The following is a 13,754-nucleotide window of genomic DNA, read 5'->3' on the forward strand; positions in this document are numbered from 1 at the left end:
ATCGATTTCGAGCTGGTTGCACTGTGGGTAGCTAGATATCCTCAGGCTATATCCATAGTTCCACTTCCGTGTTGAGAGCACAGTGCCTGATGAGGCATAAAACATTGCCCCGGGTGGTGCTGAGGTTACAGCGCTACCCCTCCTTTTTGAAGGGCAGCAACAACCCTTTGGCGCCTTTTCGGAGTCATTGAGCAAACGCCATGCCAGCAATCATGACTTGAGATCACAACGGTTATCCTGACGTTTGTCTAGCACCTTCGCGTACTCGTACGTCGGGCATGGAACTTATACTGAACAATGACTTCAAGGCGAGGAGGGAGGAGGGCAGCTATTTGCTGACGCGCTTGGAGTGACCAGCCGCCATTGACGAGACTGGCAGTGCAGAATTCTCCATATGAACCGCTGGCCCCAGCATTTTTTGGAAGCTACTGCTAATAACATGTGGTCTAGAACCTTCTTTTCTACCCCCATCTTGACAACGCCGATTTGGCACGGGAATTGAAGACATGGACCGATTTACAGGATTCCCCTTTGTGGACCGCATGTATTTTACGGCTGCTGAATTGACGTATTTGCGTGCGAAATTGCTGCGTAGAGGAGTTCTCGTCACTCTCCTCTCTTTAGAAACTTTTGTGACAGTGCTTTTGCCTCCTCCTGAGTACAGCGCCAAACAGATAATTGAACTCCTTCAGTGTAGGCTTCGGTGGAGAGCCGAGTTGACAGATAGGCCGCTCTTGGAATGCTTGGCAACGTCTCAGACCATCTCACCCGTCAGTGCGGATAGATCAATTTTGATGTGGGCAAATCTTTGTGGGGCTTGCGAGTGATGCTAGTAGCAAAAGCAAGTCGTTAAGCTGTCTTGCCTACTGAAGGTTGTGTACTCTGTCTGGACCAACGTTGCACGGTGATACTGGTATGGGCTTTTGCCTGCATGTGTTTTTCCAGAACTGGTGGTGGGACCATCTCAGTCTGTTAACCCATTATCCCCTTTTGCCCCTAGACACCAGCGGCACCCAGTATTGGTGAACCGCAAGGGGTTCTTTTCAATGGTGCTGCAAGCACTGGCTGCGCCACAAGGGACGTTTTCCCCACATCCGTGGGCATGGCCAGGAAGGTTATGACCGCTCGGTTCTTCAGGAGACTAGTCTGTTTAAACCGGCTGCCGCAGGGATTACTCCAGCCAGATATATAAGCCGTTGGATGTGGAAATGCCTGTAGTTATCGATGGTTAGAGACCTCAGGCTCTCCCTTTGTGTTCTCCATTGGCCGTGATGTAAGCCATTGCTGAACTGAGCAGCGAGCTTAGGCATCAGTCTGGTCAGGATGTCTGTTCAAACTACAGGTCTGAGCATAGTGCCGGGATGCGTGGCCTAGAATGTGCATTTGGCCTTTTAAGGTGTCGGCTGGCGTATCATGAAACTTACTTCGCCTCAGTACCATCTCAGTCCTAATTCTCAGCTGTCTCGCGCTTCATGTGCTGCTGTTGTGTGCTTCCACCAATCTTTGGGATAAGGGGGAGACATTTATGCTTTGAGGATGGCGTAAGAGCCGTAGGTGGGCAAATTCACCTGTCGCCCTATGAGTCACGAGCAGCTCAGCGACGGTGTTGCTGTATAGGGGATTAGAAGGCACATCTGGATGGCGCTGCACATCAGAGAAGCCTGAAAACGAGTTTCAGCCACCGTCCAGGAGAGTACCCGTTGACTCTTTCCCTGGCTATCCCGCTGTGACCTCTGTTGTGTCCTATGAACCCCTTGCCACTTTTGATGGGTATATTCAGTTGATATAGCATAACCACTCCTCCCGCCTCTTTTGATTACCAGGTTGCCGAAAGGAATAAATCTTGATGTTTCTCTGTTTAAAATCATTTATTCTATTCATTAGAAGAGGAATTATGCATCTGTTAATATCACTGTCGTTTCCTTCCGCTCCTCCCGCTTCGCTCTCGATCTGATTCGCATAGAGTCCACATACTCCGCCCTTTCCTTCTCGATCCTTATCTTCTTTTTACAAAGGGAACTATAAACAAAGCGAGATATTAGGAATGGTGTATGCCTGGCCTGCTGTGTGAGCTATTGGACAGTTGAGGGGAATAGGACCAAGGCTCATTTACGGCCATCATCTGTAGCGTATCTAGAGCCTTTTCCCTTAACTCTCCAGGGAGGTGTGGGAGTATGTAGGCGGTGTTGGCAGAAAGCCATTCCGCCGCTATCCGTCTTCTTACCTTACTTTGTCCTGCGGAGTGATGATTTGGGTTCGTGGGCTTGCAGGGAGGTTATACAGGGGCTGCACGCGGCACTCTGCTACTGCGCTCTTCTTGCACTGAAGACTACATCCTGCCTTGCGGATATTCAGTTTAGTGCCCACGCAGCTAACGTCCAGCCTCAGCGCCTCTCAGATCGTTCTACTGGTCAGTTTCTGTTCTGTTTAGTTTGGCCTACGCACATCCTTCCCAATCGATTCTGTTTATCCCTCTTCATTGCGTGTTTACTTCAATAATTTCTTTGACATTTCATTTCATCTTCCGTCTTCTTCTTCCTCCGCCGTTCAGAGTCACGCCCTCGTGATGGCATAGGTGCACTGCAGAGAATGTGCAGCTGCAGTGAAGGCAAAACCAGGGTGGATAAGTATTGGAAAATACCTTTTGACAGCTATGCTAGTACTCTATGCGACATACACTAATCCTACCGTGTACAGAGCACATGTGGACTCTCTATACCAACAGTCTCGTTTTATTGTTGTATCGTTCGTAAATATTTCACGTGTCTGTGTGACCTGGTGTGGCACACACTACAGACACAGGTACGTTGGCAACCGGTGATCATCCACGCGCGGAGATTGGTAAGTAAGCTTTTAATGTTTGTATTCTCTGTTTCGTCCCTCCTTCATTGATAGCCAGTTGGATCATATGATGCCTGTGCTCCTGTTTTAAAGGGAAGACTAACTCGTGCCACATAGCCAATACCCCCCTCTTCACATTCCACCACAGGCGCGATTCCTCCGGGCTCCTATCGATATTTACGATTCGCTGCTGCTAAGTGCTGACCCTACTTCACCCCCCACAGCGGCTGTGACTGGAGATACTTCCTCTTTGCAGACTGGGGACTGCTGGACGCTGAAAAGCTCATCGCTTGTTCCTCCTCCCCATCCTCCCGCTCTGGCCAGTACAAAATTCGCCATGGTGGCTGACCACCTTATTTATCTTCTCTGATCTTCTACAAAAGGTAAACCTCAATGCGATGATATTCCTCTTCTCCTGCAGCTATACCACCCGCCAGGGAGTGAGATCGTTTTGTTTCTTGCTCCGAATGCCAAGATTGCACATGTTACATTGTCCTCTTTCAGTCCCATTATGTCCTTGCAAAATGCCATGGCCGTTGATAAAGTTACTCTACCTATGGGGACGGGTAAGCTGCCTGGCGCCAGAAATTGTTCTTCCAGTGACTATCATAAGCTTTGTTCTGCTTTAGTTCCCTCCTCCGGCGATGCGTCATGGAGATTAATTTTTGTGGAGGTGTTTCGTTCTTCCACTCCCATGCAGCATCTCGTTCGTGATTATCGAATTTTTCCTGATACCGTTTATCATGGCGTGACATTGTCTTCGTAGCAACTCAGCCCTGGTTTCCATGAACCGGTCAATGCCTGATCTACACAGAACCATCTTGTTTTTAATTCGCGTGTTTCTTGATCACTGAATTGTAAGTTGAACTTCTACTCCGGCGTACGCTCGTCTCATGGTCCTCTCACTGTCGGTTTTTCCGCTCTGATCGGGTTAACTTGGACGTGCAGTGGACTGTGGATATTCTGGCCTGGGGGTTCTTACAAAAGATCTCCTGGCTGTTGGGGTTATACGGTCACTCGCTTTGTCGCTGTTCCGTCTGCTCATGGTTCTTGCTTTCATTCCGTCATCTTTGCCTCTCCTTCTCCTACCACCTCGGGTACGTACATTCCTTCAGTCAATATAGCATGCTTGTTCTCTCTCAATTCCGACTTGAAGTTCTAATCTCTACGGGACAGTAGATTCCTTGTGTCTGGGTTGCCTGGTAGCGATCTGTAACCCCCAATATTGATGTTTTACGTTCAGTCCAGTATGCATCAGCTCGGCATGTTTTCTCGGCTCAGAGGCCGATTGACCTCGTATCCGTGTCTGTCTTCTCTGTGTTTTTTGGTCATGTCCTCTGTCTAAGCTCCTTCACTTTCACTCTGCACTGCGGAAGTCCTGCTGTGCCCTTTTTTCAGCCATACTTTTGAAAATCTTTCAAAAAACTTTTTCATTTCGTCTTTTGGAACGCAGTGCTGTGGCACTTGAGTCCTCACCCCAGATAGCGATCAGACTCCAGAACCCCTGTGTGGTCCAGGCTGGCGCTCTTCTTCGATTTATTCAGGAGACTGCATTGTTACCAGTGCATATGAGCTCTGTGTTGGGTCACCTGTGTGTGTGACCCTCACGTGGACAATCTAGGAAATGGAATTAATTCCAAAAGTTCCGCGGGGATTCATCTTTCCTGTTTACCCTGGCCAGTGATCACAGTGTAGGTTCCGATTGCTAATATGAGTTGCCCCCTCCACAATGGTTCTGAAAACCAAAAATTGCGATAGTGGTGGCTCATTTGGACGGAGTCCAATCGCTACCCTTCGTTTTTTTTAAAAATCTGGATATCCTGCCTGGACTTCATAGCCCCGGCGTGCCTGCCTCCAAGTGCCACCCCCCCCCCCCGGTTTATTCACGAATAAGTCTAAGTTTCTTATTTCTTGTCTTTCCTCACGACTGCATGACATAAATGGGGGCGGGCCCTGCCACGTAGCTGCGGAGTTGGTTGGAGAGAAGTTGAAGCAATGGGTGCGGTTCTTTGCGTCGCAGACCCCGCTGTAATAACAGCCGACGTAAGCCCTGGCGCGCTTCTAATACACTTGACTCTTCTTTCAGAGGGGTACCCCGTGTGTTATCTGGATCTGTTAAAAGCTAGCAGAGAATCCTGGTGGCACCTTAAGACTAAACAGACGTCGTGTATAGTCATATTATTAGGCGGCTGCCACAGGCATTCTCTGCTGCTTTGACTCTCTTGTAGGCAGGACAGAACTTCTATTTTTAGAAACCAGTAAGGGAGGATTGACTTCAGTGGCCACGTGAGTCAATCCAAGTTTTGCTTTTGCGTTGCGCCCCGGCTGATTTTAGCCAGGGGCACTCAATAGAATATAAAAAAAGATACAACAGCGACAGTTCAGAAGGAGAGAGATAACCGTATGTATTGCCCATATTCTCTCTGGCAGTAGCGGTACAGAACACTGGTAACCATCTCTGCTATCATTGCAAAAGGCAATTGAATGCTGGTGGTTGTCGCCGTAGTGTCGCCTCTGCTCTCCACGCATTATAACACAAATGGTGACGGGAAAAAACAAAAAAGCGGAGGTCTCTAGGGCTGCCGTTGCTATTGTTTCTGCAGGGCATCCAGGGAAAAAGTCTCGCGAGGACTGTCTGTGATGTTTCCCAGAGCAAGGAATGACTGACGAAATTTAACCAGATACCCCCGCGATACCATAACATTAGCATCAGGGGGAGATCATGGAGGACGGGAGGGGTGCTGAGGACTTCCAGTATCCCACAGTCCTCAGCGGAGTCTCTTAAAACTATTTGGCATTTTGGCTGAGCGCCCAATGTCTGTAGCTCACAACACGGTTTAAGGAGCCGTTTAACTCGATATTAATGACGACGTCGTGTGAACGGATACAGCGTTAAATCGGTATATCGGCCATTAAACCGATTTAAAGTTGCAGTGTAGACCTGGCCTTAGTAACTACAGTGATGATTCTGTGCCTCTTGATGATCTCTCTTCACTGAAGTGATCCTTCTCTGACCAGCCAAAGCAACTTCAGGGCAAGTTTGCACCTGTGGGGTAGCGCAAAGATAGTTTTAATGTACTAGATGGTATCTGCTAATAGCTGCATTGTATGGGTGCACCACTTTGCATCACCTTGACCTGCTGATACCTTTTAGATATCCTGAGATGTGGTACTGCAGCCACTTAAGTTTTTAGAACTATGTTTTGGCAAGCTTGTCTGTTAACTCCAGGCAGATTGTTTGAATCTGTTTAATAGACTGTCCTGTCATTGATTCTCTGAAAACAACATAAAGTAGCCTGTGAGCCAAGTCTGCTTAAAAAGACACAGTTTCATGGAATCAGTTCTCCTTGTCTATTTAGTGGAAGTGTTGAAACCTCTGAGTGTTCACTGTGAGCTGATGCAGCTGATGCAGCAAAGCACATGTGTGTAGTCCCATTTGTCTTCAATGGAAATACTCCTGTGCTTAAAGATACGCACATATTTAAGTGCTTTGATGGACTGGGGCCAGCAGCTCGGAGCCTTGCAGAATCGATCTTTATATGAACAAAATATCTAAGAAAAGAACTAGGTATGGATATGGGTGCAACAATAGCTGTATTGAGAGAAACGTTCAATGAGGGTGAAGTAGTGAGACTGTGAAAGACTAGAAGAACAGCTCTGTGTAAGCTTGAAAGCTTGTCTCTCTCACCAACAGAACTTGGTCCAATAAAAGATATTACCTCACCCACTTCGTCCTTCTAATATTCTGGGACCCACGTGACTACAACAGCATATGTGGAAAAAATGTAGAATGTTGTGAATTTACACTTCCCTGATAGGGTGACCAGATGTTCCACTTTTATAGGGACAGTCCCGATGGTTGCGTCTTTTTCTTATATAGGCTCTTATTACCACCCCACCCTGTCCCCATTTTTCATACTTGCTGTCTGGTCTTCCTATTCCCTAATACCCTTGGTGAACCTCTCTCCCCACCCATCAGTCATCCATTCTCACTTTGTAGCTAGGATACGATAGTTAAGTGGTGTATTGTATCACATTACTAAGAGTTCTTTATTTTTACAAAATATCTTACAGATTATTCACTGCTATTAAGTATTATAAATAATGAAACCTAGAATACATTGTGTCAGAATTACATTTGTCCATGCTATCAGTGTAAAGCAATGATAATCTTGTTTGAAAAATTGAATTTGGTAACTTCCTGAAACTTGACAGTTAGAATTGAAATAGATTCATATAATTTTGGGGTATCTTCATTATATAAGAATGGCCATATTGGGTCAGACCAGTGGTCCATCTAGTCCAGTATCCTGTCTTCTGACAGTGGCCAATGCCAGGTGCCCCAGAGGGAACGAACAGAACAGATAATCAAGTGAGCCATGCCTTGTCACCCATTCCCAGCTTCTGGCAGAAAATATGTACTTATATATTGCCTGTGATTATGTCATTATAAACTTCATACTTACTTTATTCTTCATATCTCTTTAATGTACACCCTTATTGTATGTAAATTTGTATAGTAAAAGCTTTGTTTGACATGTTGGGAAAATCGGGGGTGACGGTAAGTCAAAAATTCCGGTTAACTAAGAAGAAGGGAGTTTGGGTGCAGGAGGGGCTGGGGATTGGGGTGCAGGGCATGGGATCTGGGAGGGAGTTTGGGTGCAGGAGGGGTTTTGGAGCACCGGATCCGGGTGGCGCTCACCTCGGGAGGCTTCCCGCAAGTGGCGATATGTTCTTGCTGCTCCTAGGCGGAGGGGCACCCAGGCAGCTTTGTGCGCTGCCTCCGCCTGCAGGTTCCACCCCCGCAGTGGGAGCTGAAGAGCCAACGTGTGGGGTAGAGTGGGGGCAGTGCACGGAGCCTCGTGATGGCTCCTGCACCTAGGAGCCACAGAGACCTGTCGCTGCTTCCAGGGAGCCATACAGAGCCAGGTAGGGAGCCTGCCGGCCCTGCACCATCCGGATGCTATTAAAGATCAGAAATGTTGGTTCATAGACATTTCAAGTTGGTAAAGTGCTGGATAACACAGCTTTTACCGTAGTATGTTTTATCCGCTGCGTAGAGGGGGTTGTTCTGTTACAACAGGAGGATGGGAGTGGAACAGTTACATTAGCTCACCTGTGTTTTGAACACAGTAGAGAAGGACTTTGTGTAGTTTTCCTGTGAAAGTACAACTAATGCTTAATACCTGTTTTTCTGCTTGGAAAAGACGGTTGCATGTTTCAATATTTGCAGATGCTTCAATTGCATAACATTCAATGATGATAAAAACATTGAATTCAAATTCTCTCTTGTGGTAAAAAGAGTGCTAATCCAGGTCATCAAGAGTCTGCTCAGCAATAACTGGACTATTCTCCAGTCTTTAAGTATAATATTTGGCACTAGCAGGGACACACTTATTGTTCTCTGCTTTGGAAGATAGTCTCAACTTTTAGGGGAAAACAAAATAATACAAGAGCCACATTTTCTGTGGAGAGAGTTTTTGTGCTTGCTTGCTTATTTATTTCCAGTGTGACTCATCTAGTATGTACCAAGGGCTCTGTAAAAACAGTGTTATTTACTAACTAAAGCAGAAGGTTTAGAATGTTGAAACACATATAAGATTTTTTAAAAAGACTAATAAGGTAACTTTCAGGTTCAGTTTTGGAGGGTGGGGGAATGTTTTTGTTTTGTTTTTAATGTGGCTAGAAGGTAAAGCTGTGTTTTCTCCTTTGTTTATTTTAAGGCATTTGCCTGAGAACTAAATACAAGTTAACTCTTGATTCATTGCACGTATTGCAGGATTCTACAGTAACCTGTCCAAGCGAGGCTGGTGCTACAACAAAATAAATCTGGTATCTGTCAGTATGATACTTTAAAGATGTTGCCTTTTGTCTTTAAAAAAGCAACCAAAAATGCGAAAAGGTTTAGAAAACATAGTTCATGAAGGAGAGAGTAAAGGGTAGAGGAAAAAATTATGATGGGGTAACATTCTAATGGGCTATAAATGTATGTCATAAGAAAAAGACAGGATAAGTTTTATTAATAGTCCGGATTGGTCCCACAAGAAGCAATGCCGTAAAAGCTAAGGGGAAAATCCTCCTCTTGTTGTGTATATCAACCCCATTATTCAGCTTTTGCTATATGAAGGGAGTTCTTATTGACATCAAGTATATCAGCATCAAGATAAGCCATGTAGATCTCAGAGTAGGATTTTGTCCTAAGAGGGGGGAAACTAGGTTAAATACAATAAATAACTTTTATTATGGAGCGATGACCTGCCTAAAGGAGGTTGTGAAATCTTCCTCACAGAACACATGCAAGGCAAGACAAGAAGTTAATAGGGATACGGTATTAATCCATCAAAACTCTCTCTCTCTCTGAGATGCAGCAGGGTGGACTAAATCTTTAATTTTATTCTTTCTTTCCATTTATATATGTGCTTTAAAAGTGCCCGTTAATGCTCTAAATACTTCTGGACAGGTTTTTAAAAATACTGTGCATGGTGATCCTACTGTAGTTGTTTTTGAGCTTAACCCTAACCTGTGAAAGACAGGAAAGAAATGGCTCCTTCTGTCTCTGCATAAAAGGCTTAATGGCTAAATACTGCCCTTTAATGTTAGAAATAGCTGGTCTTGTTTACTTTCTGCTGGAGGACCTTTGAAATCTGAGCAGTTGAGAGGGAGAGGGATTTTTAGTCAGACTGTTGACAATTTCTTTGTATATTTTAAGACATTTAACTCAAACTCCTGACAAACAGCTGGGAGTAAAACTCTCTTTGTAAAAGAGTCAGACACGCACATGGCCCAGCAGCCAGTTAACTGAGAGAGCTTTTTAAATTCTCCAGTGAAACCAGAGAAGACACTTCACTGTTCCTGGTTATTTTAAAAGAAGCAGGTGTAGAGACTGTTTCCTTATTTTCAAAAAGCCAACAACTTTCAAATCCTCTTTTACATATCATAAAGAAACATACAATGACAGAAATGTGCCTTTCACCTGTAGTATGAATCTAAGTAGACTGAGAAGGCTTTATTGAGTAAGAGAGACACTGGATGATGTTGATCTTACTATAGCAGTGTTTCATAAATACAGGGTACCTTGATATAAGACTGTCTTCAAAAATTGTTGAGACATCACCAAGTGAACTTTTCTTCTTCCCTATTTTTGCATGCAGGGGGATGAAGGTAAGAGTGACATTGATTTGGGCTTTTGGCATATTACAGGCAGAACAGGCAGCAATGACTATAGTTAAGGTTGTCTGACACTTCCCATTATGGGACCCTGTTTTCAGTTGCTTGTAACTTAAACTATTTTGGCTGAAAATTTCATGCCAATTTCCTGCTTAAGGCTAAAGTTTTTTGGGAAAGTTTCAGCAAAAATGGTCTGCCATTCCCAAGAAAAAGAATAGGGGGGGAAAGTATGTTGGTTTTGTTCCTGTTAACAAACTAGTTGTAAGAATTTTTTTGAGAAGCTCTAGTATATCCTTGCCTTAGAACAGGGACTTAAACTTTAGCAGAGTGGTTGCCCTGGTGTCAGTGTTGTGCCTTTTGCGGTCCCTGTGAAATTTGGCCAAGTTACAAGCTTCTGTCTGAGGAAAAATAAATCACAGTTTGGACATGCTTAGAGGTTTATTAGTTTGACAGCTGAAGTCTTTGAAGATTCCATCTGCACTGAGCATGCTCCATTTCCTCATATCTCCAGTGTGCCAGCCATATTGTGCATGCACCATCCCGATATAGCAACTGAGCATGCTCCTTCCCAGTGTTGCAGGCAGGATTTTGTGTTTTTTTTTAAGAGTAAATATGTGCAACATGCTCTTTTTTTTTTTTTTTTTTTTTTTTTTAACCAAAAACAAACAAACACAAACCTTTCAGCCTGGCTTTTAAATTGCATGATGCAGTGCCTCTTGTGTTAAGTAGCTCTGCCTACTGCAGGTCTTTAAAATAGTTAAATTTATTTTTGATTTTCAGCTTTGCAAATAAGGAAGATGAATCCATCAGTGTGAAACGTGATAGAAAGGAAAGAACACTTCTCCCTGAGCTGTTAAAGGTATGATTTTATTTATTAATTTTCACTGAGCCAGTGTTTACTGCTTGCCTTCCTCCTTCCCCCTTTTTAAGTAGCAGTATTAGTACTGTTGTTGTTTAATATATTTACCCTGGTGGTGCCTACAGGCCACAGTCATGGATTGAGTCTCCACTGTGCCAGGCGCTGATATACACAGAAAAAGACAGTGTCTGTTTCAAGCCCCGATAGAACGTTTACTTGGCCGTGCCTCAGTGCAAGGGGCTGGACTTGACGACTTCTTGAGGTCCCTTCATTCCCAACATTTCAATGATTCTGAAGTCCCTACCCTCGCTTACAATCTAAATAAATGCAAATTTAACGCTAATGAAACATGCAGGATTCAGAGTCCTGGAGGAGAAAGTTATAATTTTATCCAAGGAACAGGAATTTTGCCAAGTGCCTCCCTAATGCTTCTTCCATCTTAACTAGAAGTACCAGTCTTCTGTATGCGGTGATGGCATCATTTTAAAACAAACAACCTTGAGGGGCTTCAAATCACACAAGTTACCATCCAAAACTGTATGATCTTTCTGCTGTAATCCTTGTCGTCCTCCTCTTCCTTGTTACCAATGTTAAACTTAAGAATGGCCATACTGGGTCAGACCAATGGTGTCCAACTTGTCATGCTTCAGAGAGAATGAACAGGTCAGTTATTTAGTGAGTCATCCCCTGGTGCATCTCAGGCTTAGGACCATGAGGTTGTGTCCCTGACCATCTTGGCTAACAGACATTGATGCACTTATCCTCCATAAACTTAACTAATTCTTTTTTGAACCCATTTACAGTTTTGAACTTCTCAACATTCCCTGGCAATGAGTTCCACAAGGTGACTGTGTGTTGTGTGAAGAAGTACTTCCTTTTGTTTTCTTAAACATGCTGACTATTAATTTCATTGGGTGACCCTGGGTCTTGTGTTATGTGAAGGAGTAAACTACACTTCCTTATTCACTGTCTCCACACCGTACGTGACTTTATAGATCTCTGTCATATCTTCCCTTAGTCATCTGTTTTCCAAGCTGAAAAGTCCCAGTCTTATTAATCTCTCCTGATATGGAAGGTGTTCTATACCCCTAATAATGTTGCCCTTCTCTGTACGTTTTCTGATTCTAATATATCTATCTTGATGTGAGGCTATGCTTTATCTTATTGAGTCTTAATTTACGCCCCAATCCTGCAAAAGGACCTTTCGTCTCATGTGGTCAGGACCTTTTAGTTTAGGAGGTTTAGGGCAGGAACACTGTTTTGCTTGCAGAGTGCCATTCACATTTATTTTAGGGTATATATAATTACATACAGTGCTACTACTCTCTGTGCAACTTTTCTCAAGGTAGCCTCTGCCCCAACCTGATCAAGTGGAATGACTTTTAGGGGTGAGAAGGTGGTTCATTCTCTAGTCACATCCATTCAATTTTTGGGGTGTCTGCTCAGACAGTTCATGAGAGTACAAGCTAGTGCAAACTATAATGTGAACACCTGTCATTTCAGGTAGGTCACTGCACGGAAGATGTCTTTCAGATGCTACTGACCTGCACTGAATTTACTATTGCTGAGTGTTGAAAATATACAGAGAAAAAAATGAACCTTTCCCAAAAGACTTACAATCTGTGTCTGACCTACAATACAGACACAAAACATGCTAGGGAACCAAGTGAGATACAGTCTCAGAACAGTGGCTCTTTTTCTCTCTTTTGAAAAACACACACACATAGTATCTTTCTACAGTGGATTATTGGTGAAAAGTTTTATATAGAAGTTGGTTTTGAGGAAGGATTTGAATGAGAAGAGGGGGCATTTGATGTGTCTGAATAGAACTGTTAGAAGCATAAGGGGTATATGGGATGAAATATGAAAATGAGAAGGTTTCTAAGGGAAAGGATGAGCAGGATGTGTGGGTGGAGCAAAGGGGCCATCAGTTGTTTGAACCAGTGACCTAGTGGTTTTTTGTTTTTACTGACTACTGTGTTATCCTGGTTTAAAACAGAACAAAAAACCCCACCAAACCTCATTTGTTTTTTACTTTGCAAAGAATCTACTAATTCAGCAATTATCATTTTGGTTATAAGTCTATTGTAATTACAGCAGATAATGAAATTCTCTATGCAGAGTCTGCTTCAGCCATCTTTTCTTCAATGTTGTACTAAAGATTGGTATGAACGAAAATTCTGAGAGAGGGTTCTGGCTACAAGGAATCTAAACTTAAATACTCTCCATCATGTTGGTAGAGTTCCTTGTTTAATAATTTCACCTTTTATTTGTGGTTTTATAATGTGCATCACATTATTTCCTGTGGTAATTCATTGTGCCTGTGTCTGAGAGTTGGCTTTGTAAGGAAGGTGTAGTGTTCATATTGTCAGAATGCTGGCTATTTCCTGAGTATCTCAAGGATGCCTGTGGAGTTAGTTAAACTGCTCTTCCTCAGTGCCCTTATGTGACTTACCTGGTGGGTCCTTAGAGCAGGGGTTGGCAACCTATGGCACGTGTGCCAAAGATGGCACGCGAGCCAATTTTTAATAGCACGCGGCTGCCTGGTGGGACTCTGCATGCCATTAAAAATGCTGCCGACATGGCAAACTGCGGGGTCCGCGGTCCCAGGCCGGAGTGCCGGCCCGAGCGCAGCAAGCCTCCGCCCCCCCTCTCCCCCACCTTCCCCTAGAGTCTTGCTGCCGTGCATACAGTGCTCTGGGAGCTGGGGCTAGGCGCTCCCGCGGGGCAGCATTTGGCTCCGTGGGGAGGGAAAGATGCTCCCCGCTCATCCGGAGCCCTGCTGCCGCGCGCACAGCGCTCTGAGGGGCAGGGCAGGGCTGGGCTACGCGCACAGGGGTGGCGGCGGCAGGGCTCTGGATGAGCGGGGAGCCTCATGGTAACGGGG

The 13,754-nt window shown here is 44.5% G+C and overlaps 1 protein-coding gene across 3 annotated transcripts in view; it reads left to right on the plus strand.

Moving 5' to 3' along the window:
* Nucleotides 1-13,754, plus strand: part of CRYBG3 (crystallin beta-gamma domain containing 3) — a 135,904-nt gene that overhangs the window by 27,070 nt on the left and 95,080 nt on the right. For all 3 annotated transcript variants that reach the window (XM_075072861.1, XM_075072862.1, XM_032805037.2), the window contains exon 2: nt 10,789-10,867. In XM_075072861.1, coding sequence (XP_074928962.1) covers nt 10,789-10,867 — 79 coding nt within the window. The remainder of the gene's footprint in view (nt 1-10,788; nt 10,868-13,754) is intronic.

This window comes from Chelonoidis abingdonii, chromosome 1 (genome assembly GCF_003597395.2).
Source record: "Chelonoidis abingdonii isolate Lonesome George chromosome 1, CheloAbing_2.0, whole genome shotgun sequence".
NCBI lineage: Eukaryota > Metazoa > Chordata > Testudines > Testudinidae > Chelonoidis > Chelonoidis abingdonii.